Raw genomic sequence first — 26,908 nt, forward strand, 5'->3', positions numbered from 1 at the left:
TCATGGATTTTTTAAAATCCAGATCTAGTTTCAGGAGTGTGTGTTCAGGGCTGTGTCCTGTACTGTACACACAAAGACAGACCTTGCTCTGGCATGCTGTGATTACGGACAGGGCACCAAGTCTTCCAAATACTCCAAATACAAGTACAGCCATTAAAACTGTGATAATTATACAGATATAATTCCATTAGCAACACTTTCAAAACAATTATGGACTTAAAACACAGTGCAAGAAGGTGTGAAAAAGACTACAAATAAGAATGCTTTTTAAATCTTAATACTTTATTTTCATCAATTAACAAATTGCAGCAAGTGAACAGAAGCTAAATCTTAATCAATCTGTATTTTGTGTGAACAATTGTGCTATATATGCCACAGTTCTTGAAGTAACTCTGTGGGTAAGTTGTCCCAAACATCTAACCACAAATCTTCTGAGCCTGTAGGTTTCTTCAAATCCTTCTGCCTCTTCATGTAATCCCAAACAGAATGGTTGATGTTGAGATCGGGACTCTGGGGTGGGCCAGGACTTTTCTTCACCTTTGAAGATAGTTCTGTTACGTCCTGGTCTAGGACAGGAATGTAGACAAACAGGAAAGATGGAGGGAAATACGACGAACATTTTTACCAATTTTAAAAGAAATACAGTTAAGCCTCTGAGAACCGCAGGGTAGACAGTTACTGCCAACAGGGCGTCTGTGTCGTGTATTTATGCCATCTTTCAAAGACACTGATTATTGTACTGCTCTCCAGGCCTCAAACAAATTGGCTTCTGCTATGACAAAAGATTTCAATGTTTGCCTCATTAGTCCAGAGCACCATTTTTGGTGTAGTAACACCTAATAGTGCTTTGACTGAGATTTTCCTTTTAATTGCCCAATTTGTATTTTGTAAATGAACATTTATTATTCAGATAAACACTTTACTCTAATTAGTACATTTTTAAACTATTAATTGTGCTGCATTGAATGGTTCTTATGAATTTCCTAATAATCATATATCTCTGTTGTCCAGTTGTACTTTCAACTTTAATTTCATATATCACTGAGCACATCAGCTTGAGGCATGACAGTTTTCTGTTGCATAAAATAAATAAGGGGAGTAAGGGGTTAAACATTTTAAAATCACGTATCCCTTATTAGACAACATCATAGACACCTCTTTCATAATTACAGTAGAATTGTAGGCTGTGGGCTGCAGAAATGATTCTCATATCTGTTTTATGCAAAAAAAAATGACACTGATTTACATTTGTATGCTGGGGGATTTCTTGCGCTTCGCTCCCATGGAGAAATAGAGCGCCCTGCTGTGCCTAAAACCTAGTCATAGAATGAAGAGAAAATGCAGGAGGAGGAGAAGACTAGGAGAGGATGAAAGGCAGGAAGGAGGAGTGGAATCTTAGAGAAACAGCTTGTATGTTTGGCCTTCAGCTCCTCATACAGCTGCTCATGTATACTACAGTGAAGGAAGGAAGAGATATTCCTTTACCAGTTCAGGGTAAATGCTTGAGAATTTACACAATCCATCCATCTTCTCTTCCATCCATCCATCCATCCATCCATTTATTCCATTCATCCTCTCAGCTGTTGATTCATCTGGACAACCATCCATGCCAGCATCCATCCACCCATTCATAAACGTTTGGGGAGTAAATGTAAATGTCTTTGTACAACAGAAGGAAACTTGTGAAGAACATGTCAACTGCTTCAACCACTGTCCTATGTCACAATGCCCTGCATCCTGGCTCCATTTTCTGGGTTTAGTGAAGTCAAACGACTTTTTTCTCTCTCTGTTCTATTTGCATCACCGAAGCATTACAACATCAATGCCTAAACTGAAGGATCCGAGCCAGATTAGAGCTCGAGAGAACGCGCTTTGAAGAGGAAGCAGCAGGTGAGGGATGGGTGAGGTTTAACATTAGCTTCGCTCCTTCCCCGTACTACCAGTTTAACCAGGCAGAGTCACAAAGGCCTCCTCTTCACAGCAGCCTGCCAGCGAAACAATTTGGCTGTGCTCTGGTTACGGTTCATTACTGCTGTTTCTCTCGGCCGCCAGAGCCCCGAGAGCTTCCGTGTGTCAAAGCCTGCTAGAGCCTACCGACCATATTGCACTCAGAGGCTGGCCGTCCAGCTCAGACAGGTTGTTCCTATATTGCTTCATGATTGTTTAGTGGAACAAAGCCATTACAGTACACGAATCCGTTTTGAGGCCTGCATGTTTTCCGTTTATATTTTTTCCCCATCCCTGCACGGAAAAGGTTTTTGTGGTCAACGGTCAGAGTGCAATGTGTTGCACCAGTCCTCAAGAGGAGCCGTCTGTACTGTACAGAGCAGTGCAGTGGCGCTAATGCCATACTGTTAGACTACTTTTCATTGGCAGAGCTCAGAAATCCTTCCTGTTTAACTTCCTTCTTTCCATGACTGTTTCAGGTGAATGCAGTAGTTAGGTGGATTTATTATATGCCTTGTTTAAATAAGAAATGACACAACACATCACTAGAAGTAGCCGTGGTATGAGAGACCTCCAGGTACGGCGGATGTAGTCTTGAGTGGCCAGCAGGGGCACTGTGGATCCCAATGCTCTACAAACTAAATGGGCCTTCTGTGCTTTGAGGAGGTGGCATCCCACAGCTGTGGTCCTGGCTTTGTGAGGCCATGCAGAAATTCCTGCAAAGGGTGATGGGAGGTCCCTGCTCTCTGTCCTCATAGCTGATGGATGGTGTGCTGTTGCAAAGTGGTTAGGTGGTGCTGTTAGACATGGAGCTGTTTTATCTCATTATCGGCCCTCACTTCCAAGCAAACTGTGCAGGTCCAGAGGCTGGTTCCTTTCAATGTTGACTGCTTGAACAAGGATGTCCCAGAGAGGGCTCTCGCATAGCATGCTGCTTGAACATTGTTGATAAGGTAAAGCGGGGCAGTGGTCGCCTAGCAGTTCAGGAAGCGGCCCCGTAATCAGAAGGTTACCGGTTCGAATCCCGATCCACCATGGTGCCACTGAGGTGCCACTGAGCAAAGCATCGTCCCCACACACTGCTCCCAGGACGCCTGTCATGGCTGCCCACTGCTCACTAAGGGTTATTGTTAAAAGCAGAGGACACATTTCGTTGTGCCACCGTGTGCTGTTCTGCAGTGTATCACAATGACAATCCCTTCGCTTTCACTTTCAAGGTGATATTACTGCATGACCGTGGTACTTAATTTTGATCAGTTTGAGCATGCTGTTACCTACCCACCTTGATGACAAGTCAGCATCTTCTGAATGTGTAATACTGTCTCATTCTGAGCAGTGTCCTACTCATGATCTACCTGGTCATCCACCCAATGGCAAGAAATGGCCAGTTTTGTTGTATTTCTTCTTATTTCTTATGAACCATATTCTAGACAGTAAACCCAAATGAATATGTTCGATGTAACATTAGCTCCTGCCCCAAGGCTGGTTGAAATATAAATATACTCACACACACACACACACACACACACACTCTTGCATGTTTTCACTTGTTCATCTTGCCCATCGCTGGCCTCTCCTGCTCTCTCACTCTCTGTCCACCATTCAGTTTTTCTCTCCGGATGATGGATGTCAGGGGTAGTGATGAATATCCTCAGCTCCACACTCATCAGTCATCTGACTCTCTACTGCCTCCTGACCTGCATTTCCATAGATACGCTCATGGCCTTGCTCTGTGTTTGTGTCGGGCAGGTCTGGGCACGTTCACGCTGCCACCACACATATGTCACTGTTGCCATTCTGAGATTGGTGTAATAGTGATAAGCTATTACAAAAAAAAAACTTAAACCACCCTAAAGGAATTTACTTTTCTGTAATACTCCATAATTGATAAGTGGACAATAACTTGATTGCTTGCTTCTCTTTAGTTGTTACGGACTCATGATGCCATGGCTAGAAGGAAGAACAGACACCAGCCAGAAATTAGCAGTTTGAGCTATTTCAACACTAAATCATTGAGGTTTTTTCCCCTCACTTTGCTTTGTTGTGAGTAGGAGTTCGGAGTCATTCAACACTCACATCTCCGCAGTTCATCCAGTAGGACTGAGACAATACACTGACAGGGATATGATGCGTATCCTGATACAGTCTTCACAATGCAATATTTCACCAAAAAAATCAATAAACTTCACTTCTTCAAGATCATCTTTAGTTTTGCTCGCATGTGACATGAAAATTACAGAGAGGGCCGAGGTCAAAGCCAATTTACACAATGTGGAGTCACCTTGCTGGTAAAAAATGAATTAAAATAAAAGTTAACCTAATAATTTTTATTTGTGCTTTTTACAGCTTTACGACATAAATTTACGACTTAGACACGCCCTGAGTTACGCTAATGAATGTGACCAAACATGTCTGTTGTGTGTTTACCAGTATTCTGTGACATTCAGGGTATAAAGCACTTACTTTAAAGGTTGTAAGTCTAATGTCTGGAGCCATGCTTCTCAACCATACTGTATGTGGGAGGGAACATATTAATGACAACACAAGAGAAGCAGTGCATCACATCACATCACATCACATCAAATATTCTAATAGGCATAGTGACAAGCTTCACTGATGTGAAAAGTAAAATAAAAAGCCCACAACAACCTGGAGCACTTCCAACAAACTCACTAGTGAGAAACTAGTAAAATACAGCCTCGTGTATGTTTTGTTTAGAGAATTTCCCCTTTGTGTCAAGAAAGTCAAATACTGAATCAAACGTGTGCTGGACGAGTGCAATCCTGCACTGGATATCAATCCCTGGATTACTTTCAAAATTTCAGATGATTATTTAAAAAGGTGCTTGCCGTCTGGGTGTAAGTAACGGTATGTATCTGCCAAATAACGGTGCTTTAAATTCTTAATACATATATTGAAACGGCAGATTTCCAGACAGACCCCCGCCAAGGATAGGCATGGTTCTCAAATGTCTTAAGTGGTTCTAAAATGTCCACCTCCTGCACATTAATATTCTTCTCCCTCCTCCATCCTGCCTATTAGCGCTTTGCGCAAAGAGGAAATAATGGAGACGCAGAGTGCATTGAAAATAGCTTGAAAACAGTAAATCAGCTCAGAGCGTACCGTGTAGTTGTGGACATTTCGGTGCTTTGCTCCAGTGTGGTATGTGGGAGGCAGGAAGGTCACCTGTGAAAAAAGAAAAAAAAACATACTGCAGTGACCTACTGGAAGTAAATAAAGAATACTGCAGCACCTGCGTCTCACTGGAGACCAATGAGAAATATAATGCTAAAGTGGCATGTTGTTTGGTCAGACGAAGAGTATCCTGGGTCTCTTGGACTCTCTGTGTCTCCCTTTCCCCCTCTTTTTCTCCCTCTTTCAGCCTCTTCTTGTCTTTTTGTCGAGTGAGTGAGAAGCCCTTCAATAATGGATTAACTGCCTCTTTAGTTTATGGCTCTAAAGTAACATGGGACAGGATCAGGGGACGCAGCGGGGTGACGTAAGAGATGAGAACACCCTAAAATAGTTTTGCTGCCCAGGCAGTTTATACCCCATCACCCCAGCCCATTTTTCTCAACCCCCTCCGGCCTGTGTTCTGATCAGTCAAACTCACTACAGAAAAAAAATAACACAACAGCCTTTGCAATCAAAGAGACAGAACAACTTAACTTTTCCTTATTTCGCCCTCCAAGTACCGTAATTATGACTGCCATTTAAATACAGCAGCATACTGTAGCCCACTAGTAGTATTTAGGTATGTAATATTCCTAATATGAATATTATTTATTACTGACGGTCATGCACTGTCAGTGCTGCAGTCAAACACACAGTAAGTGAGAATATTGACTGTACTACATTGAGGGTATTAGGAATAGTAATACATCTCCTGGGCAGAACGACTAGAGGGAGCCTGAGTACCACCAGTTTGAGAACCAAAGGCCTAAGCAGTAAATGCACAGGTTTCCGATGGAGAATTTTCTATGCCTTGAAAAGTTTTGGAATATGAAATAAAGATGTAAATTTGGAAAAGTCTGAAATCTTATTGACAATTGAATGTATAATGAAGCACATAATTTGTGTAAGACTGACGTTTACAATTACAACATTTAAAACTAGCACAGGTCTATAACATCTTGAATGGCTTTACGTAGTAGATCATGTCACGTGGTACTGCGTGTGTTGCTTCCATATTCCAGCACCCCCGCAGCCACGTGTCTCCTTATAAAGGTCATGTAAATTACAGCTGATGATCTATGCCAGAACGTGATGGGGCTCTTGAAAGAAGAAACACTGTCATTTAAGCTTGTCAGAAATTGTCATAACTTTTTTGCTAAATTTGACTTTTTATGATTTATTTCACATTTCCACAGAAATTTCAGAGAACATATGGTCATGAAAAATGGCCTTAGAGTAACTGAAAAGTCATGGAAATTATTTTCCTAAAAATGTGTGTGTAAGAACCCTGACAGAACAGTCTAACCAGTAAAAAGTTAGCTATTAAAACTACTGATCAAGAGAAGGCCCTTGAAGAATGAAACGGTAGAAATGGTATACAGTGTATCTATACATGGTGACTAGCAGATCGGCATATATTTGCCTGAACTCAATAAATGCGCTTCTTTGGAACTTCATCTTTAAATGTTAGAATTTGTTCAACGAAAAGAAAGTAAGCGTGGCAGACACCTCTAGTAGCTTGTGACAACGTGAAATTTTGATATGGTCTCAGACGTAGTAAACCTTTCACTCCCACTTTAGTGGTGCAAAAATAGATCCAAAAGTAGCCCAAAGGAGCTTTGCGGAAACTCAGCATCCCTGCCAAATCTTAAAACAGAAGCTATGCATATGCAGTTGCAATGGCTGGCTGGATCAGATAGCACAGTCCACGTCTCCAGCAGAGGATCAGACTCGCGTTCTGTTCCACTCACCCACTGAAACCCGCTTCTTCCAGATGGAGCGATATGACGAACAGCATGTTACAGTAATGCATATGCTGCAGCGGCAGAAGATGATGAGATGACAGCCGCCATCAATCTGCAGGCCTAATGACCAGCGGCTAAGTGGGTCTGTGTAACTGAAGAAGTGGGCAAAAATAGTTTAATGTGTCAGTCAATTGTTCTGTTTTGTAGGAGAAACATGACACATCAAACCTTGACATTAAATGGCAAAGTAGCAAATATAGCTTTACTTGGCTTCGAAATTAGCTTGGTAAACACCCCGCATTGCGTTGCAGGGCACATGACGGCACAGCGATTTGTGTCTGCTGCGGTGGGCCTGTCAACACAAAAGTGTGAGGCAAATTTTAGAGAACTCTCATGCATTTGGGCGCTGAAATGTGCTGAGCTGTGCGCAGGTGACTCACTTTACGTGTGCAGCCCTTTGCCAGCATGGCCGGCTGCATTGTGGCAGGAGAAGTAGCTTGTGACAGCTTTACAACAGGAGCTAAGCTATGTGTCCCTCTCGTTGTCCGAAAGGCAGCGTCGTCCTCAAATTAATTGGCTAATGTGACAGTTGGCTCACTTCTGACTGAAGCTGAGCTATATATGTATTCTGGTTGGGGCAGGAGGTGTGCTCTGTTTGCATTTGTCACCCGCGGCTCTTGCTGTAGGGCATTTGAGACACAGGAAGGTTAAAGAACACAGGTCTTCATTCCAGCAGACTCAAATAGACTGTCCTTGATAAAATGTCCTTCACAAACCTCTTTCCTTCTGGATTCAATTAAGTAAAAACTAAAATAAAAATGGCTATATCCCTTCCATTAGCTAAATTGTTAGGACTTACTGACTGTAATATTGATTGACGTTATATATACAGATATGTGTATATATTTGGGAAATGGTTTTGTCACGATGGCTGGACATGGCGTGGAAGAAGGACACATACGCACAACGTCACGAAACAGGGGTTTAATACATGGTGGATGTCATGTCCCTGTCTAGGGTTTGGGAAACGTGACAATGAGGGAGAGGGATGTGTGAGGCGAGAACACACACATACCCGGCCAAAGTGAAGTATTGTGCTTTTATTTACAGTGAGGAGTGAACAACCAACCAAAACCTACATCAGCATCCAACAGGAGGAACAACACATCATAAAAGGAGAGACTATACAGTTTACACAACTAACACAAATCACAACACTGACCACTAACACGCAACAAAGGCTTTTCTCTAACTCTTCAACACTCTCCAGTCTATCCTCCTTCGGCTCCACAACAATGGGCCCCATCTGGTGGGAGTTGTCCTTAAGTGCTCCTGTCTGATGAGCACACAGCCTAAAGGGAAACACACACCAAACAGAGCACCCCTAAACCATTCTACAGCCCAAAGGATGTAACAGTGGACAGGACAAGGGAAACATCACCAAACAATGACCCGACGGTGAACAGACACAAACAGGGCAGCTTTATACAATCATACACATGTGAAAACAATCAGGAAACATAACACAGGACCAACATGAAACTCCGGTCTGTACTCCAGACCCGGAGTGGCCCCTGCCAGACCGGATCATGACATTACCCTCCCTCCTAGGCACAAAACAGTCACCCAAAACAGTCCATGAAGGAAGTCCATAAGAACAAGTGGCGGCTGTCCTGCACTGACAGCTTCAGGCCCGGGCCAAAGCAAAGCATGGCAAACAGACACGAACAGGGCAGGGCAGGGCAGGGCATACCATCATACACAGGTGAAGAAATCAGGAAACATAATAACACAGGATCAACATGAAACTCCGGTCCAACATGAAACTCAAAATGTATTACGTTTTATAGACAGTCATCAGCTGTAAAATAATGGAGTGAATAACATTGATTATCTCATTACACTAGCAACTTTAAAAAGAACCAAATTGTGATGGCTTGATGGTTGGGTGGTAGTAGCCTAGGGGTAACACACTCGCCTATGAACCAGAAGACCCAGGTTCAAATCCCACTTACTACCATCATGTTCCTGAGCAAGACACTTAACCCCAAGTTGCTCCAGGGGGGGACTGTCCCTGTACCTATGATTGTAAGTCGCTCTGGATAAGGGTGTCTGATAAATGCCATAAATGTAAATGTAAATGGTTGGGACATATCATCTTCAATGCTGAAGCTCATGTGGCATGTTTCTGATCTGCAGTTGTCAGATTGGACCAGAAGTGGTCCAAGGAAGGAAAACCAGTGAACTGGCGACAGGGTCATGTACAGCCAAGGTGTGGAGAGCAGAGGAACCAAGGCTCTCATTTTCCTGTGGATTTTACCTAAACTTTGTTGCTGACCAAGTACTCGTCTTCTTAGAAACTGCATTCCCTGATGACATTGCTGTCTTTCAGAAAGACAATGCACACATTGTTAAAGATAGGCTTGAAGACACAAGAACAAGTTCAATGTTTGACTTGTCCTCCAAATTCTCAAAATCTGTGGAATGTGCTTGAAAAACAGCCTGCCAGCTGATGGTGACACTCTAGTGAAATCCCTGGCTGTTGCGCCAAACCCTTGAGTAGGACAGGCGTGAAATGAGTTGCGCCTCCTCTGCGGCTCTGTTCCTCCCTCCACCACATTGTGCTTCTTCTCACCCTGCTTCACCCAATCACTGCTGGCCGTTCACACAATTCTCTGAGAAACGCTCGTAAGTCCTTGCCACGGTTCACACAAGAGTCCTATGGGGGGTGGGCACGTGGCTCCTGTGACATGTGAAGTGGACGGCCTGTCACCCGGGGAGCGCAGCGTGTGGAGATAAGCCGTTTCCCCCGGCTTTCCCACCGGTCCGTCGGGACCATGCTGACAGCAGAAATGGCTTCAGTGCCGGTGGCGGGTTCAGCCTGTGGTGTTCACCGCAGTGCCCGACCAGTGATGCTCGGACGGGCGGAGCTGGGATTTATATCTGTTTAAAGGTCCAGATTTAAGCTGTTGCACATATGTACAGGACATTTACATGTTTTAAAGGGATATTAGTAACAATAAATTTCACGGTAAACACTATCAAAAATGAATTCTGTATGACAGAGATGCTGAAGCAGTTCATTTTTATGAATATGTATCAGGACACATTGTTAATGTGCATCAATACTGCAATGTCTGTATCATTATTCAATTCTAAATGGATTTACCTTGTGATGCTTAATGTTTAAATTTTGACAATAATGTCAGTTTTTTTTCTCAATTCTCAAATCAGTTATGAGTTCAGTTGATGAGCTTTGTGCGGCTTTGGAAAAAGGCATTTTTCACACATTCAATTCATCCTTAAATGTTTGAATAAAATAATGCACAGATCAGTATTTGGAATTGTGGTATTTTATGACTGTGCATTACTTGGTATTATGGCATCTTCACATTAACTGTACATGCGCTGTGTGCCTGCTTGTCTTCTGCTGTCACGCAGTAATTGCGAACTTGGCTTTGGGGCCTAGTAGCTGTGCAGGAAAATGATGAGGCAGTATCATTAATTGTTATTCTAAGGAACGCGCCGGTTTACACTGTAGCGCTGGTTTTAAGAGTGTAGTGTTTTCTCTGGGGGCAAATCAGTTCCAACACTGCAGCAGTTTTAGTCTGACGTGAGAATGAATCACTCAGGAAGGCTTCCTCTCTGAAACCATCCCATTCAACTCATTTAAACATTTTTATGAAGTAGTCTAAGAACATGTCTTCTTGTTGTTTTGCTGACATTTATGATGATATCTTTTTGAGGAGTGACAGTAACTAAATTTCATTCATACTGTAGGTGCCTATTGTCAGTTTTCAGTGACTTTTAACAAGTCTGAAGTTATTTCAAATGAATAAGTGAAAGGCTCAGACCAAAATATGAAATGCAGGGCACTCTCTCCACACTGTCCACAGAGAAGAAGTTCAAGTAGATCAGATGTCACTCTTGTTAATAACTCATGATTAATCAAACACTTGCATGTGAAGGAATTATTTCAATGAAAGTCTGACAAAAATGAAAGAACATAGAGAACAGAGTTGCTTTTTTAAGAAGAATGGCATAAATGTGAATTTAGAGATATTATGGTATTATTTGATCCTGTAACTTGTGAGAAATAATTATGTTTTCTCCCTTGACTGATTTTTTTGTAGCAATGGCATGGGGAGGTGGATGAAAAACATACATTAAGTGCCCCTGAGAGACTTTATATTGAGCCTTTCACAGCACGAAGTGACATGGTGGTTCATGTGCAGTGTGACACATGCTTCCCCGTGTGCTGCGTTATTATTTTTTTGTCACTTAGGGGCTGCAGAATACTCATGAGAAAATAAATGGAGGACATTTGTGTTCTCTGTCTGATTAAACCACAACAGTTCAGTGTAGGATAGAAGATGTAGGAGCTCGAAGCTCTAGAGCTTTTTGACTCATTTTGCAGTCTGGGAGTTTTTACTGATGTCTCCCGTTTATGTTCTGCTCTTCTTTCTTGGATCAGCTACTTTCTTGGATAGCTACTTGGATCACCAACTGGGGGTTTGATTGAGTCTAGTCTTGTGGAGAATGGACCTTGGGTGTGTGGATATTACTTAGTGCCGATGGTTGAAATTAAGGCATGACACTGGTCTTTGCTTTAGTCCTATCTGTCTCCGGCACCTGCACCGTATGTGTTTTAGTGTGTGTTTGAGTGTGTATTCCTGGATGGTTAGGTGGGGCTTGAGCAGATTGGTGATGAGTGGACGGGACGCCCCTGGGTGCAATTGGCCCCATCTGGGTGCTCGCTGTATCGGGGAGATTAGCCCCACAGCCCTTTGTCTCGGCAAGGCAGACCGTCTGTTGGGAACACTGAGACAGACATGTCTGGCACACATAAACACATTCCCCTGCTCTGTGGGGATGGTGTGTGTGTATAGATGACGGTCTGCCTTGTGTAACTATGTAGAATGACTTGCTTTTTTGCACGTCACCACTGTACTATGTTGCTGTGTTGGAACCAGATTCCTTGTGTGTGTGTTGCATACTCGGACAATGAACACAATTCTGATTCTTCATTTTTGCAGTTTAATACAAATTAAAGACAAAATTTCCTCCTGAAATGTAAATCAGTTCCTATTCTCCGACTTCATATATATCTGAGAATGGCATCTGAAGTCATATGATGCTTCTGTAATTCAGAATTAATAAGCGGAGATATGTGCTGTATGTGTAAATGGCTGGGACAGGAAGTGTGTGGCAGGAAGTGACTGGACGTGAGTAAACCATAATGAGATTTTGAATTGAGTGGATTGTGACAGGCTGGGAGGCACTGCATCATTTTAGAAGTTTGGAACCCACAGATCCATGTGCAAATGTAATTTATAGTAACCAGCACGGTGACTTACATTTTCACTCTGACCTTTGGTGACAGGAAAAAATTAAAAATTCACTTATCCAACGATACAAATGGTCTTCATAGAAATTTGATTGTTTTTTCAAGAATTTGTAAAAATTTATACAATGGATTTTTTGTCTCTTCCAGAAATATAAGGAGTTTGAGCATTCTGTTCGAGTGGAGGAGATTGATGGACTCAAACTGGTCAAAAGACTTGCTGAGGATATGGAGGAGATGTTCCACAAGAAGGCTGAAGCCATGAAGGTGAGTGTGTGCTATTATGCTGCAAGACCCGTGTCACATCTCATGTATCTTTTCATCACGAAACAATGTTTTGGAGACACAACATACCAGCCAGGGGTAATAGATCATGTAGGGGGTGTTAGTAGTCTAGCGGGTAACACATTAGTCCATGAACCAGAAGAACCAAATGCCTCTTAACACTATTGTGTTCCTGAGCAAGACACTTAACCTTGAGTGTCTCCAGGGGGACTGTCCCTGTAACTACTGATTGTAAGTCGCTCTGGATATGGACCAATCGGTCATGTACCACAAACCCTTAACAACGTGATCACAACTAAAATTAATTATTATAATCATATATTATCACACTGTATCCTGTATGTCTTAAATAATCCCATCCCTCTAAAATAAACCAGTTGTAGTTTATTTCTTTTTTTTTCTAGATATTTGTATGTGCTTTAGTAGAGCACATTAATTGTTGAATAAAACGACTAGCTTACTGCACTAGATTCTGGGTCCAATGTGGTAAGAGGATTTCAGCTTGAATGAAGATTAATTTTAGAATATTTGTTTACAGGGTAATTTAATGCTGCTTCAGCAGTTCCTGTACCATCCTGGGGAGGATGTGGTAACAGCAGGCTGAAAAGGCATAAAGAGAAGGATCTGTTAATGCAGTGGGATTGGATGTATGTGTATGTGCATATGTGTTATCTGTGCTCGCTCTAATGGTGCAGTGCAATTTGTTGCGTGGGTGTACACCCGAATATGTAAATACATCCATTATGTGCTAGCTGGTTTGTGGATACACCGGGGCTTGTTTTGCACATTTCTGTGTCTTATGAAAGACATTAAATGTAAACTAAAATAGTTTACAAAGATAACTGTGATTAATTGCTGCATAAGTAACTGTCTGTATCTGAAACTTTGATCTGGTCCATACTCATGCCCCAAATGCAACCAGGTCAATCAGCAGATAAATAAATGATCCAGTTAACAGGTGCCTCAGCAGAAGGGGCCACTTAAGTTAAAGTTAAAGCCAGTCGATGATGAGCGGTGCTACGCTGCCTCTGTGGACAATGCGGTCAAAGTTGATGCGTGATCAATACAAGCAAAGCATTGAGACGGGCTCTCAAACCAAAGTCGGGGGGAGATTGTGATTATAAGTAGATTGTAGTGATTTAATTCATCCATATCATCTGACCGTGACACCGTGAGGAAGGTGGTCTTCTGGAGGAAAATATTCTGTAAAATGCTGCAGATCTGCCAGGTGTGTTACGTTGACAGTGTAGAAATGGCATATGGTACCCATAGGCCTACTCTTAAGCTTGTTAACTGAAATAATATTTATGTGGGGTGTGAGGGTGCACAGGGATGCTTTAACCATGCCTACTTAATGCTGAAGTGAGCAGTCAGAATAACATGTCACACTCTCTTATTTTTATATTGTCTTATATTGTGTATTCAATAAATGTATATATAAATATTCACTTAATATACAGGAAGCAGTATTTAAGTCAATATTTAGGTCTCATGTGATTCCTTAAATGTGACAGAATTACATTCTCCTCCCTACAATAAGTACTAGTATCGGATCCATACTCAGTATCGGCCCATATCCAAACTGGTTTTGGGATTGAGATCTCGTAGCTGTGGAGTCCATTGGATATTTTCTGTGAAAAGCCCAGAGAAAATGGTAGTGTGTGAAAATTCCAGCAGTTCTTGAAATACTCAGAACAGCCCGTCCGGCATGAACAACCGTGCTACATTCAAATTCACTTAAATCCCATGTCTTCTGCATTCTGATGCTTGGTTTGAACTTCAGCAAGTTGTCTTTACCCTGTCTCGAAATGGATGGAGTTGTTTCCATTTGATTGACTCTTTAGCTGTTTGTGTTAACACGCAATTAAATAATTTTACCAAATAAAGTGACCAGCGAGTACAGTGGTCGACAGTAACCATGTCCACTTGTCTGTGTGTAATGACACGATTATGTCACAAGACTAGAGCAATCACAGAAAAGATCACATAGCAACACCCAAGACAATTTCTACCCATGATGCACTCATCCAGCCATCTTGTGGTGCAATATTGAAGTATTAAAGCACAAGTGCAGGTAAAGGTTTTTTAGAGGGCATGATCATTTTTTATTGTGAGATTTTCTTGCATATGGTCACAGTTTTATACACTGAAAAATGTACACTTATTATGTGCCTCCACTGAATGATGATATTCATTTTAGGATTAGTCAACGGCTATTGTTCTCTGTCTTTTGCATCAGCAATTAATTGAACTGAATTATACATTGAATCTACAACACAGATGATATGCTGCCATGAAGTACCCTAAAGTATACATGAGGGGACAAATTGTTTGACCATCAGTTACAGCCTATATGACAGTCACGATGAGGTGAGAAAGCACCCTGGAGCCGGGCACTAAGCACTTGGCACAAAAAATACAAAACAAACACTCTGCATAAAATCTGCTTGGGGAATGAGATGCATTGGGTGAGATTCTCCTAGGGCGACCACCTGCAGGATAATGCGGTTCAAAAAAGCCGTAACTGATTTATTCATGGCCCTTACAGTCTGAAACAGAGGTGTCACAGGAGCTCGGCACTGATGGTCGCTGCTTCTTTATACTCAGGAAGCAGCAGAAATGGAGGCTTTCCTTAGAGTTCATAGAACCAAACTGGAACCAACCTATATTTTGTATGTCAGTAGAGTTAAAAAATATGGACTGCCCGGTTAAGTGATTCCATATGCGCAATAATTGCTAAGATATTTGGATGCAGTAGTTTTTTTATCATGCACATATTCTGTGGTGGCCTAGCAGTTAAGGAAACGGCCCCGTAATCAGAAGGTTGGCAGTTCGAATCCCCATCCGCCAAGGTGCCACTGAGCAAAGCAACGTCCCCACACACGGGTGCCTGTCCCCGGGTGCCTGTCATGGCTGCCCACTGCTCACCAAGGGTGATGGTTAAAAGCAGAAGACACATTTCGTTGTGTCACCGTGTGCTGTGCTGCAGTGTATCTTAATGACATTTCACTTATATTCATATTCATATCGAGGTCGCATGTATAGAAGAGAGTGTATTCTGTAAAGTCCTCAACATCCTTCCGACAGACCGTGCCATTATGGTGGCGCTGCTGTGTCTGATTAAACCTGATGGGCTGCAGGTGTTGCCGGATACGTTCGTCTGGACAGGCTTGTGGCGTAACTGACACTAAACGAGTAGTAAAGAGCAACAGTATGGAGGTTTTCCTATGCTGGGTCCAGGGTCTTTTTCCTATGCTGTTAAATAAAAGCTGTACCTGTTACACAACTGGTTAATTGTTACATTTACACCATGTAATGTAAAGGATTTTGAGTAATAATAAAAAGAGAAATTGTGAAATTAGGGCTCAGATGCCCAGAGGTAGTGGTTCGAAGAACAGATCTTAACCACAAACTTGGGATGTGATGAGACACAAGACGATACACATTGTTGGGTTCACGTGGATGAGACAAGATTTTTAATACATTTTTCAGTGACAGTTTGCTATATTTGTCCCTGTGTGAGACCCAAAAACAATGGGCGGGTCTTGCAGTACAACTATTACCATTTTCCAGTCGCTATTCTGTCGTCTAATCTTTATGGAGATGCTCTCTGCCTCTTTGTCTTGGTCTTTGCCTTGGTCTCTTGGTTTAGGTTCAGGACCATTGTGTGACCAAAATGTGCATTGGGCTGCGAGATTAAACAGTAACAATGATTGTGATAAAATTCTACTTTAATATTTTAGCAAAAATATTAATTTCATCAGTCATGCTGACTGCTGTTGTATGCTGCTCCATGAGACATTCTTATGCCTGACAAGAATTATCATTGCATTTTAATATCACAAGATGCCATGATGCAAAATGGGGGTCGCGCCCTTTTGCAAACATCAAGACTTTTTCCATATAGTAGCAAAAATGGCACATAACTTGCATGTTAATGGGGGATGTACTCCACAAATGACTGGCACTTGCGGTTAATAGTTTCCTGTTTAACTGTGATTGTGAACATGAATGTGTGTGGCCAGACTCTCTGAAAGAGCTCACCAACCGCAAGCACCTGCAGGATTATAAATTATAATTATATTATAAATATCCATAACAAAAAAAAGAGGTGCCACAGGAACAGTGCCAGGTCGCTTTATGAAACCCCTGATTTTTCCAGTGCCTGTGCAGATCCGATGTCTAAAAAAGAATTTGCAGCAGTTTGTTCCAATCTGGCATTTCAATCTGGCTATGAGGAGTTACAATGTCATGGTTAATGTCGTGTTTCATTAGGAACAGCTGGGCCAGACATCCAGCTGTTTCATTGCAGCGGATCCTAAAGTGTCCAAAACTAAAACTCAATACCATGAGATATTTATCCTGGTAAGATTTCCTGGGTACAATATTAAGCAGTTGCATTCATTTCGCATGGGGTTCATTCAATTTAGCAACCAGTTTATGACAATTAAGTTTCATTTGTGGTGTAAATGTGATATTCTATTATAAAAACAAATGTATATTCTTCATATTAAGTCTATAATCTTTAAAACTGAGAAAGAACTGATCACAAGGTACTGGTGCACTGGAACACGTCTTACCAAAGAAAATTGTGTTGACCCAAATGGAAAAAAAAAAAGAAACAGAGTAAAACTCCCCCTATGAGGGCAAGTAATTTAAAACAACAAGACTTCAGCAAGCGCGACAATTATGCCGGTAGTACCATTAGGCTTATTTAGATTTTCAAGAGGGGTCAGAGAGCAGACTTCACTGCTTCTACCTGTTCGAGACTCAATTTTGGAACAACGTGAAACCCCCCTAGATTAATTTTCTCATTCAGTTCACAGAGTGACCTCTGCTGAACAAAGTTTTTTTTAATAAAAATAGAAATTTTGATTTGGAGATCGATGCCGTCCGTGTGACATCCCTCCATTAATCACCGTCGGTAAATGAATTTCTTTTTCCAGCCGTGCTGGACGAAGACCAGTCTTCCACACCAGTATAACCCTTTGCTTGCGAAATCGGATTAGTGCCACCGTATAGCGACTTGAAGATAGACAGCAGCTCATTTATCACTAATTGCCAACGGCACGTAACGGGCTCCTTGGCTCTCGACTTGCCTGCGACGCATCTGCACCGAATGCACCTGTCTGTGGGTGTGTGTTTACTTTCTGCCGGTGGAGAGATCATTGTTGTGGTTTAATTTCAGCACACAGGCGCACTTGCTGTCCATTTGCTGCGGTTATCTGTCCGTTTCCACGGTGATCCCATTCTTTATCAGTCCCCGACACCTGCCGTGAATCACACGCGCGTCTTTCTCTCTCTGTGTGTGTGTGTGTGTGTGTGTGTGTTAGAGATGTTGTGGTCTAAATGGGGGTGTCTCAATGTGGCCCTCGGTGTGGGGCTGTGAGCTTCTCACACGGCTCCTGCTTCTGCGTTTGATGTTTGGATGCTTGGTGTAGGTAGTTATGACCAAGTGATGCGTGGTGTGAGTAAACACCTCACCTGTGGTCACTTCAATTAAAAAAAAGAGAACATTTTTATATATATATATATACACACACACACATAAATAAATAAATAAAAATCTGAAGTATATATTTAATTGAAATACCTACACCAAGCCCACCACTCTCGACCAATGAGGACACGGTAAAAGTAGCTCAACCTTGAACAACCCCCCCCCCCCCCCCCCCCCCCCCCCCCCCGAGCAGCAGAGAAATCCTCCCACCGCAGGTTAGCGCTTTCCCTCTCTCACTTCTGCCTTTATCCTGACAGGTCTGACGAGATTATCTCAGCTTCCCAGGCCGCTTGCTGTTCAATCCAACTGAAATAAACATCCCGGCGGTGCCCGGGCGCTAGCTGGGATCGGGTTTAAAATTCCTGCCGCATGAAGAATTGTGCATGTGTGAGGCTGCGGGGACGCTGTTTAAGGTGGCAGCTTTTCTTCCTGCAGGTACACATCAGATCACATTCCCCGTCCTTCCGCGTCTGTGACGTGGCAGCTTTCAGATGGCCGTGGTACATTTGTGTCTGAAACCTCTGTGTGTGTACTTGTGGGAGGGAGAGAGAGAGAGAGCAAGAGATTTATGTCACACAATATGCAAAGCCTTAAACCAGCTACAATATGTGTCCCAAATTACCCGACATGCTGTCCCCGATATCAACACAAATGTCACTAAAGACAGCGCAAAAAAAAAAAAAAAAAAAAAAAAAAAGCAGTTCACCATGCTAAATATAAATACGATACAAACTGCAGATTTCATGCATTTCATGTGTCACAGTTGTGTACCATGCATTGACGGAGAAAAGGTTAGATATAAAATATGATTTTTTTTTTTTTAAATTCATATGACCTTGACGGTCCCATTCAAAATGTATAATAAATGATGAACTGATTAGATCTTAATGGTATGAACCCCTTCCGACAGAACCGGTTTTCTATATTTTTTGTAAATAAAATGAAATGATTGCCATTTGTCATCATGAACATTTTATTCACAATAAAACAAACATACACAAGATTTCAAAAGTGTCTGTTATCTTTATGGGCTACTAGAGAAGAGATGGAAAAAGAAGAGGCCTGTGCATTGCGCTTGTAATGTGGTGATGGGAGCAGAATGAAGCACAATGGCGCATTAGACCTGCCAATCATTTAAAAAATTTTAATTGATCAGAAAGAGTCATCCAAGATACAGTAAATAAAAAGGGATTCTGTTCATTTCCGTAAATCCTGAAGACATTAAAGAATACTCCTCATTCATTATGTCTGATGTAGCACTCAGTTGCAGTTGGATAAAGATATTTTGGATTCATCAAGGTGCTCAGTGGTTTTGGGTCACACTGACCAACTAATTACCAGTCATAAACTGGCACCGCAAGCCCCCCATTCCAAATATGCCCTGATCTGGGGACAGGATGTGCCTTTGGGGATCTGAATTCACTGTCTCAGTGCCAGGGACCCAGCGATTATGGGTGCTTTGTGACATTAGTGATTAGTTAGTGATTCAGAAATGGGTAGGCAAGTACAGCATGGCTTTCAAACCATTGCTTTGGTTGGTGGGGTAACATTCCCTGCATCATTACACCACCACTGGGCCAAACTGCAGCATGGATCCTTTTGTTTGGAGTAGAGGCTGTTTTTTTCTGGAACAATTTTGCCGATTTTCCTATGAGCTCTGTGATTAGTGAGATGTTTTGGCTCTAAACATGTTTTAATTTTTACAGTGCAGCATATTGTGTACCTAGTGTAGTAACCAGAATCCGTGAAACCCAAAGTCATCTGTGGAAAAAAAAAAAAAAAAAATCATTACATGCTGTAATGCCACGGGTTGAAGGAGAGATACAAATGTTCAACTCGGTAAATGAAAGTGCCAGTACATGTCGGCACCATCCCCCACAACGCTCTCCCAGTTCTGAGTATTAGGATCTGTGTCTGTCAGGCATATCGCTTGTAGCCCTGGGTGCCCTGGAAGGTCCCAATAAAGTGATGTACACCTGGTCTTACCTCTCTTGCACTTCCGGTTGTGGATACCTCAGCACACTCTTTCCAGGCCCCAGCGGCACAAATGGAGATCCTCATCAACGTAACAAGTGTCACGTGCAGCTCGTTGTGTCTCATCTGCTCCCCTATATAAGCGATTGTCACATGTGATACACAGCAACACAGCACATGGTGCACACAGTGAAATTTGTCCTCTGCATTTAACCCATTACCCTGAGTGAGTAGTGGGCAGCCATGACCGGTACCCAGTGTGATCCGGAGTTTGCATAGCGGATATCCAATACGAATTCGGACATCCACTGTCTGTCCTTTGTGTCCCCCCTCAAATACTGGTATGTGCTGTGAGGTGGCGCTGTAACATCTCAGATGCTTTACCATAAACATTCAATAAAGTACGACCAGGGTCAACATCACTCAAGTGAAGTGAAAGTAAAGTGAAGTTATTGTACATAAAACCATAGAAAAATCAGTCTTGAGATATTTCTAGGCCCAGTCTTGACGTTTCAGCTTGTGTTCAGCCTTTCTTACCTTGGCCATGTCTCTGAGTATTGCACACCTTGTTCTTTTGGGCACTCCAGTGATGTTGCAGCTCTGAAATATGACCAAACTTGTGGCAAGTGGCATCTTGGCAGCTGCACGCTTGACTTTTCTCAGTTCATGGGCAGTTATTTTGCGCCTTGGTTTTTCCACACGCTTCTTGCGACCCTGTTGACTATTTTGAATGAAACACTTGATTGTTCGATGATCACGCTTCAGAACATTTGCAATTTTAAGAGTGCTGCATCCCTCTGCAAGATATCTCACTATTTTTGACTCTTCTGAGCCTGTCAAGTCCTTCTTTTGACCCATTTTGCCAAAGGAAAGGAAGTTGCCTAATAATTATGCACACCTGATATCATTAGACCACACCCCTTCTCATTACAGAGATGCACATCACCTAATATGCTTAATTGGTAGTAGGCTTTTGAGCCTATACAGCTTGGAGTAAGACAACATGCATGAAGAGGATGATGTGGACAAAATACTCATTTGCCTAATAATTCTGCACTCCCTGTATTTTTACCTAAGCAAAAACAGCATTTCAGCCAATACATTCAGAATCACATTGGTATAAAAAGAGACTCAATGAGAGGAAATGGCCTTTTGTGTGAATAAGAACATGCTGACGCACAAATAGTCAAACACCAAAGAAACATTAAGTGGCAGGGTAGGCTATTCAATGTACAGAAAGCAATGGAATACATCAACGATATCATCTTGTCTGCTGAGGTCACACTCACCGTTCTCCATTCTTTATAGAGATGATGAAACTAGAAACACTAGAACTAGAGACACTAGAAAGAGATACAATAAGACAGAAAGAGAGAGAGGGAGAGAGTATCCATGCACCAGTAATGTAACTGCATAACTGCTTTGTTCTGATCACAGCTAAGCTGGGTTTGTGATTGGCAGGAGTCTTTATAACTTCGGAACATGCCTTATCACATGTCCTTCTTCTTTCCCCGGTCGGGACGGAAAAGCTTGCCGATTGTTGCTAGCGGTGGTCCAGGTGGTAGATAGACAGCAGGGTGTTTGGGGGAGTGCCATTCATGGAGTCTGAAAGTAATTACTGCTATCATCTCACATGAAGCTGACTCCTCTGAAAATTACTTTTGGGGAAAAAAAAAAAAAAAAAAAAAAAAACTTTCCTCAACTGCATGTTATTTTGTCAATATCTCACGCTGAGGACAATTCAAAGTGTATTGGTTGTCTTTAGGCCTTTAATGTGTTTATAATGTCTCTGGCCACTATGGACAAATTGCTGGCCATGTCTGGGAAACCATTAGCTCTTTAGGGGACTGACATTTTCTTTTGCTTTTTTTTTTTACCTAAGATAAATCTTTTTACTCAAGATAAATCTGAGAATAATGTGTGACATTTGTTAATTAGAAAACAATGATGTATTGAAAGTTTTTTTCTTTGGGGTGGTTCTTTGCCTTGTTTTGTAAAAAACCTTTGCATTATCCATATAATGTGAAACATTACTGTATTGTACATATTGAGAAAACTAAAATAAATTATTGCTGTGTAATGAGATACATCAGTTAATATTGTTATTAGCTTCTGCCGTGATTAAAGTTTATACCAGTGTGATCCTCAAAGGCTTTTTGTTTCCCTCACAGCGATTGGTGGAAGCAGCAGAAGAAGCTCATCTGCAACATGAAGAAGATCCAGAACTGCAGGTCAGTGATGCACAGCTGGGCTCACAATGCCACTTGCCTAACATTACACTGAAAAGTGTCACGATGGCTGGACATGGCGAAGAAGAAGGACGCATATGCACGATGTCACGAGACAGGGATTTAAAGGGGAACATCACCAAACAATGACGCGAAGGCGAACAGACACGAATAGGACAGCTTTATACAATCATACACAGGTGATAACAATCAGGAAACATAATAACACAGGACCAACATGAAACTCCGGTTCAAACTCCGGACCCGGAGTAGCCCCTGCCGGACCGGATCATGACAACAAGATATTTAGATGAACTGGGTTGAAGGTATAGGCATGTGTTTTAGCTAATAAAATGTAAATATTTTAATATTCTGATTTAAGGCAATGTACATGTAATTATTAATGTAATTATTTGTGTGCATGCTGATTTGCTCATTTTTGTTTTGACTGCTATCAAAAACTGACAAATTGGATCTGTGTGGCTCAATTTATTTAAAAAAATGATTAAGACAGTAATTAAATTAATTTCTTATTTTATCTCTCTCTCTCTCTCACACACACACACACACACACACACACACACACCAGTCTTCATCTTTCCAGCTATCTCTGGCTCTGTCCAAATACATCCCAGTGTTAAAATCGGGAGGCTTCTCAGTTGTTCTCTTCTTCCTCCCAGGGTGTTTATGCGTCCTTGGCATTAAGACGCTTCGAGAGATCTGCAGTTTATTACTGCTACGCTCCATTAAAATGTTTTTAATCTGGCCCTAGAGAACCTCTCTTCTACTCACAAGGACTTGTGATTGGCTCAACTGACAGTAATGAATGTAAATAAAGGGACTTTATATGATAATGACTTCATCTAATGGCATAGTGTACTTATTGTACTTTTCAGTTTCTGTAAGTTGCATCTGTAGGAAACATGTGGTTAATGTGGTGTGTGTTTGTATGGCAGCTGTAGATATAGTTTCATAAATACAAAAACGTCAGCACTGTTTAATTATTAATAAATAATTATATTGAATTACAGCAAGATATGCATTTCCTGAAGTAATTATCATTATTTGAAATACAAAAAAGGAATAGAGAAAATAATCTAGACAGACTGATTCTCAGGACTCCCCGTTCAACAGTTTCATATATGCAGGTGACGGTCACCTAGACTGCCTTATCATGATGTCATAGTGCCCCCGATGTGTAGAAGATATTTTTCTGTCATTTACCAATGTCATTTACAAGGAACACACAGGCTTCTTCATTCGGGAATTCTTCTGTAGTCCTGCACAGAAAAGTGTAATAAAGAAAAAAAGTAGTATAGTTGTGGATTATATTAGAAAGTGACTCAGGAAATCATCTGTATAAAAGAAAAACAATGTTTACAGTATGAGGGATAACTGGGCAAATAGGATTCTGTGGTAAAAAGAATGGTGAGCTGAGAAGAGTTCCTAAAGTTTCAGACATTAGAAACATTCAAGCGTTAAAGTTCAATATTTGTTTATTTAAAAACACAATTTACTCTAGTTATATGGAGTGATACAAGTTAATTAAACAAATTAAATTAATCAAATTAAAAATACTAAAACTTAAATCATGATTAATTTATTAAATAGAACATGAATTGCAAAAACGAAATGTGTCATACTGAAATATTTCACATTTTATTAAATGTTGGTGCATTTAGTACATCATGAATTACTCCTACCTGTCTGTCTGAGCCATCAAGGTAAGGGGGCGATCTAACCTGTGTCCTTTCCAACATGTCACTACAATTCATGGATGCTACCATTGAAGATTCTGTTCAGAAAGTGACTAAATAAACTCCAATAAGTTTAACCTCAATAAATTCCTCCACTTTTCCTGCTACATCTTCATATTCATCTTCCCCTGATTTGATGTAGTCTGTCGATTCTGCTTTTGTGTTTTAAGTAGATCTGTTTGCATTTTAACACCTGCCGATATATGCATTAGTTATCCAAAAATGTCATTAGCCTTCAAAGAATTGAAACACATTTATTTAAAAGAACAGTATTCACAGAGATTGAATAATGAAGCTGATGCAGTTCCACTGCAGGATTGGCAGGGTAATGGATGACTTTGATTCCGCATGATAACGCTTCATCCATTGCTCAGATGGTTCCCAGTCTGAATTGGCTGGGTGAATGGGCTCCTCCCCTTGGTTCCTCTGTTGGTTTGAGGGAGTCCTGGCTGGTTTAGCTGTGGCTGGAAACATTGTGGGGAGACAGTAGCTGTGGCAAATGCATCTAAAAATAGTGTGATGCTTGCATTAGGGGAACTCTGCGCCGGATGTGTGTTTTTTGGCTCCACGCTTGGCTTGCAGCGGTGTGATACAAGTCTCTCTTATCTGCTCATTCCAGAGCTCTACTGGTGGAATTGGCTCCATAATCTGTTGCTGTGCCCCCCCCTCCACCACCACCACATAAGCTCATGCAAACAGCAAAACATTCCCCAGCTCTTCCGGCGTAGCAGCTAAGGCTCTCCACTTCAACACAGTGGCCTCAGCAGGGCTGAAGGGCTCGGAAGCAGGCTAAGGGAGCCCATGTCCTCTCCGGAGGAGTCACCAAGATTTCAGATCCTTCTCTCCAGCCAGGCAGGGAGGCTTAGTTCTGCTGATCCCCGATGTGCAATTAGAGGACATTTTTAGAAATGTCAGATGGGATTTTCATGGTCATTCTTGATGTCAGGAAAGTGTCTGATTTTGACATTAAAGACCAGCTTGGATATGGTGTTTACTTCTACCCTCATTTACCCTGATGTTCCAGCTCTGGGGAGGCCTAGGCTTGCTGAGAGTAGCCAAGGGGGGTAATAATGTGTGTAGAGCTGAGGAAATTAGTGAATTTCCTTCAGCATTTACTCCCCTTTAACCACATCTGCATAAGCACAATGCATTACTGCCCAATGATGGTGTGTTCTCGGGGAGTACAGTATGTAGTGAAATAAAACCATGTTTCTCCTGGTGCTACATAAAACATTTAAACAACTTTTCTGGAATTTGACCCGCAACCTATGAGTCTGCTTTCTTACCAGCTAGTTCACCGCTGCCTTAATTTTAGAGGTTATATGAGAATGGAAGACTGTTTGAAGAAGATAGGAAGGCAGCAGTAGTCAAATAACTAGCTTCAACCAAGGTATGCATAATATTATCTCTGAACTAACAACACGTAAAACCTGGAAGCAGATGGGCTACTGTAGCACTAAAAGAACAAGGTCTGAAAGATCACCCCGTCTGCCACTCCAGTCATCTAAGAACAAGAAACCGAGGCTACAATTTGTGCAGTCTCAACATAATTGGACGACAGAAGATTGGAATGAGTCTGGATTTAAGATGAGATGGTAGGGTCAGTAAAAATGAACCATCTTCCTTGTTTCAACAGTTCAGGCTGGTGATGGTGGTGTAGTGGTCTGGGGCATATTTTCTTGGAACACTTAGTACCTAGTTGTACCAACTGAGCATCGTTTAAATGGCGCAGCTTGCTTGAGGGGGATTTCAACAATGCCAGCTTCAAACGCGCACAAGCATTTCACTGCATATCACGTGTGACTGTGTAGACAAATAAAATTTGAATTTGAATTTGATTCTTTTTATGACCACAGTGCCCTGTCTTCTGTCTACTTCCAGCAGAATAATCTCAAACTGGTTTCTTGAATGTGACAATTAGTTCATTGCACTCCTCTGGTCTCCACTATCAGTTCTCCGTTCACTACAGCGCCTTTGGTATGTGGTGGAGATTCACATCATGGATGTGCAGCCAACCAATCTGCAGCAACTTCCTAATGCTGTTGTGCAACAGCGGGTACAGTCCAGTATTAGCAGGATATTTCCACAAAATATTTTCAAACCTTTTTATGGTTATTCAGGATGAATAACATAAAAATAATAACAAAACTTACTGTAATCAACAAATGACAGGTAGCCACCTCACAGTTGGCTTCTTTGTCTCCTGGCCAAATAGACCACTACACAGCAACTTGAGGGGTTCTCGTGCCTTTTGGAAATTCTTTACAGGTCTGCATCTGCCATCGCTTGCTCACTGTGTCTCAGTATGATGTTGCAGCAAAACTTTTTCTAAATTTAGAATTTAGTTGGTAGACGTGCCAGCTCTTATGTCATGAGGGGTTTTTTTTTTTTTTGTCTTTATATGAAAGTCTGATACTGATAGTCTTCTAAAAGTCCCATACTGATATTGTTAATATATGTGATGTTGCAAAAAGTCCAGTAATTAATGTGTAATTACAGTAATTAATGTGCCTTGAAGTTGTAAGTGTTTGCCTTGCCGTTCTTTTTTTTTTTATTAAGGACACAACAAAAACAAACAAACAAAAAGCGCAGTCATGACCCAACAAGACAGATACATTGTCCCACAAACCCCCTACGCCTACCAGTCCAGCCACGGCGAGTCTGGCGAGGCCATAAGCATATGCTGAGAAATAATAACACACCTCAATTATAAACCTTAAAGTATATTAACCTGGCCTGGTAGATCTAAATACTTGAAGTATGTTTTCCCAGTTCATGTGGAAAGCATCCACTTTAGAATGAATCAAACACGTGATACGTTCATTAGGCATACATTCCATTATGAGATTGTGCCAAGATTTTTTAGTTGGAGCCTTATCCTCGATCCAGCATAATAAAACATTTTTCCTCTTGGCAAATGTCAATAGGTTGAAAAGTTTTTTTATGTTTTAAGT

The 26,908-nt window shown here is 41.6% G+C and overlaps 1 protein-coding gene across 2 annotated transcripts in view; it reads left to right on the plus strand.

Moving 5' to 3' along the window:
* The window catches only part of cacna2d3a (calcium channel, voltage-dependent, alpha 2/delta subunit 3a), a 109,927-nt gene that overhangs the window by 5,148 nt on the left and 77,871 nt on the right, over positions 1 to 26,908 (plus strand). For both annotated transcript variants that reach the window (XM_028992618.1, XM_028992619.1), the window contains exons 3-4: positions 12,361 to 12,477; positions 22,141 to 22,200. In XM_028992618.1, coding sequence (XP_028848451.1) covers positions 12,361 to 12,477; positions 22,141 to 22,200 — 177 coding nt within the window. The remainder of the gene's footprint in view (positions 1 to 12,360; positions 12,478 to 22,140; positions 22,201 to 26,908) is intronic.

This window comes from Denticeps clupeoides, chromosome 10, assembly GCF_900700375.1.
Source record: "Denticeps clupeoides chromosome 10, fDenClu1.1, whole genome shotgun sequence".
In the NCBI taxonomy this organism is placed as follows: domain Eukaryota; kingdom Metazoa; phylum Chordata; class Actinopteri; order Clupeiformes; family Denticipitidae; genus Denticeps; species Denticeps clupeoides.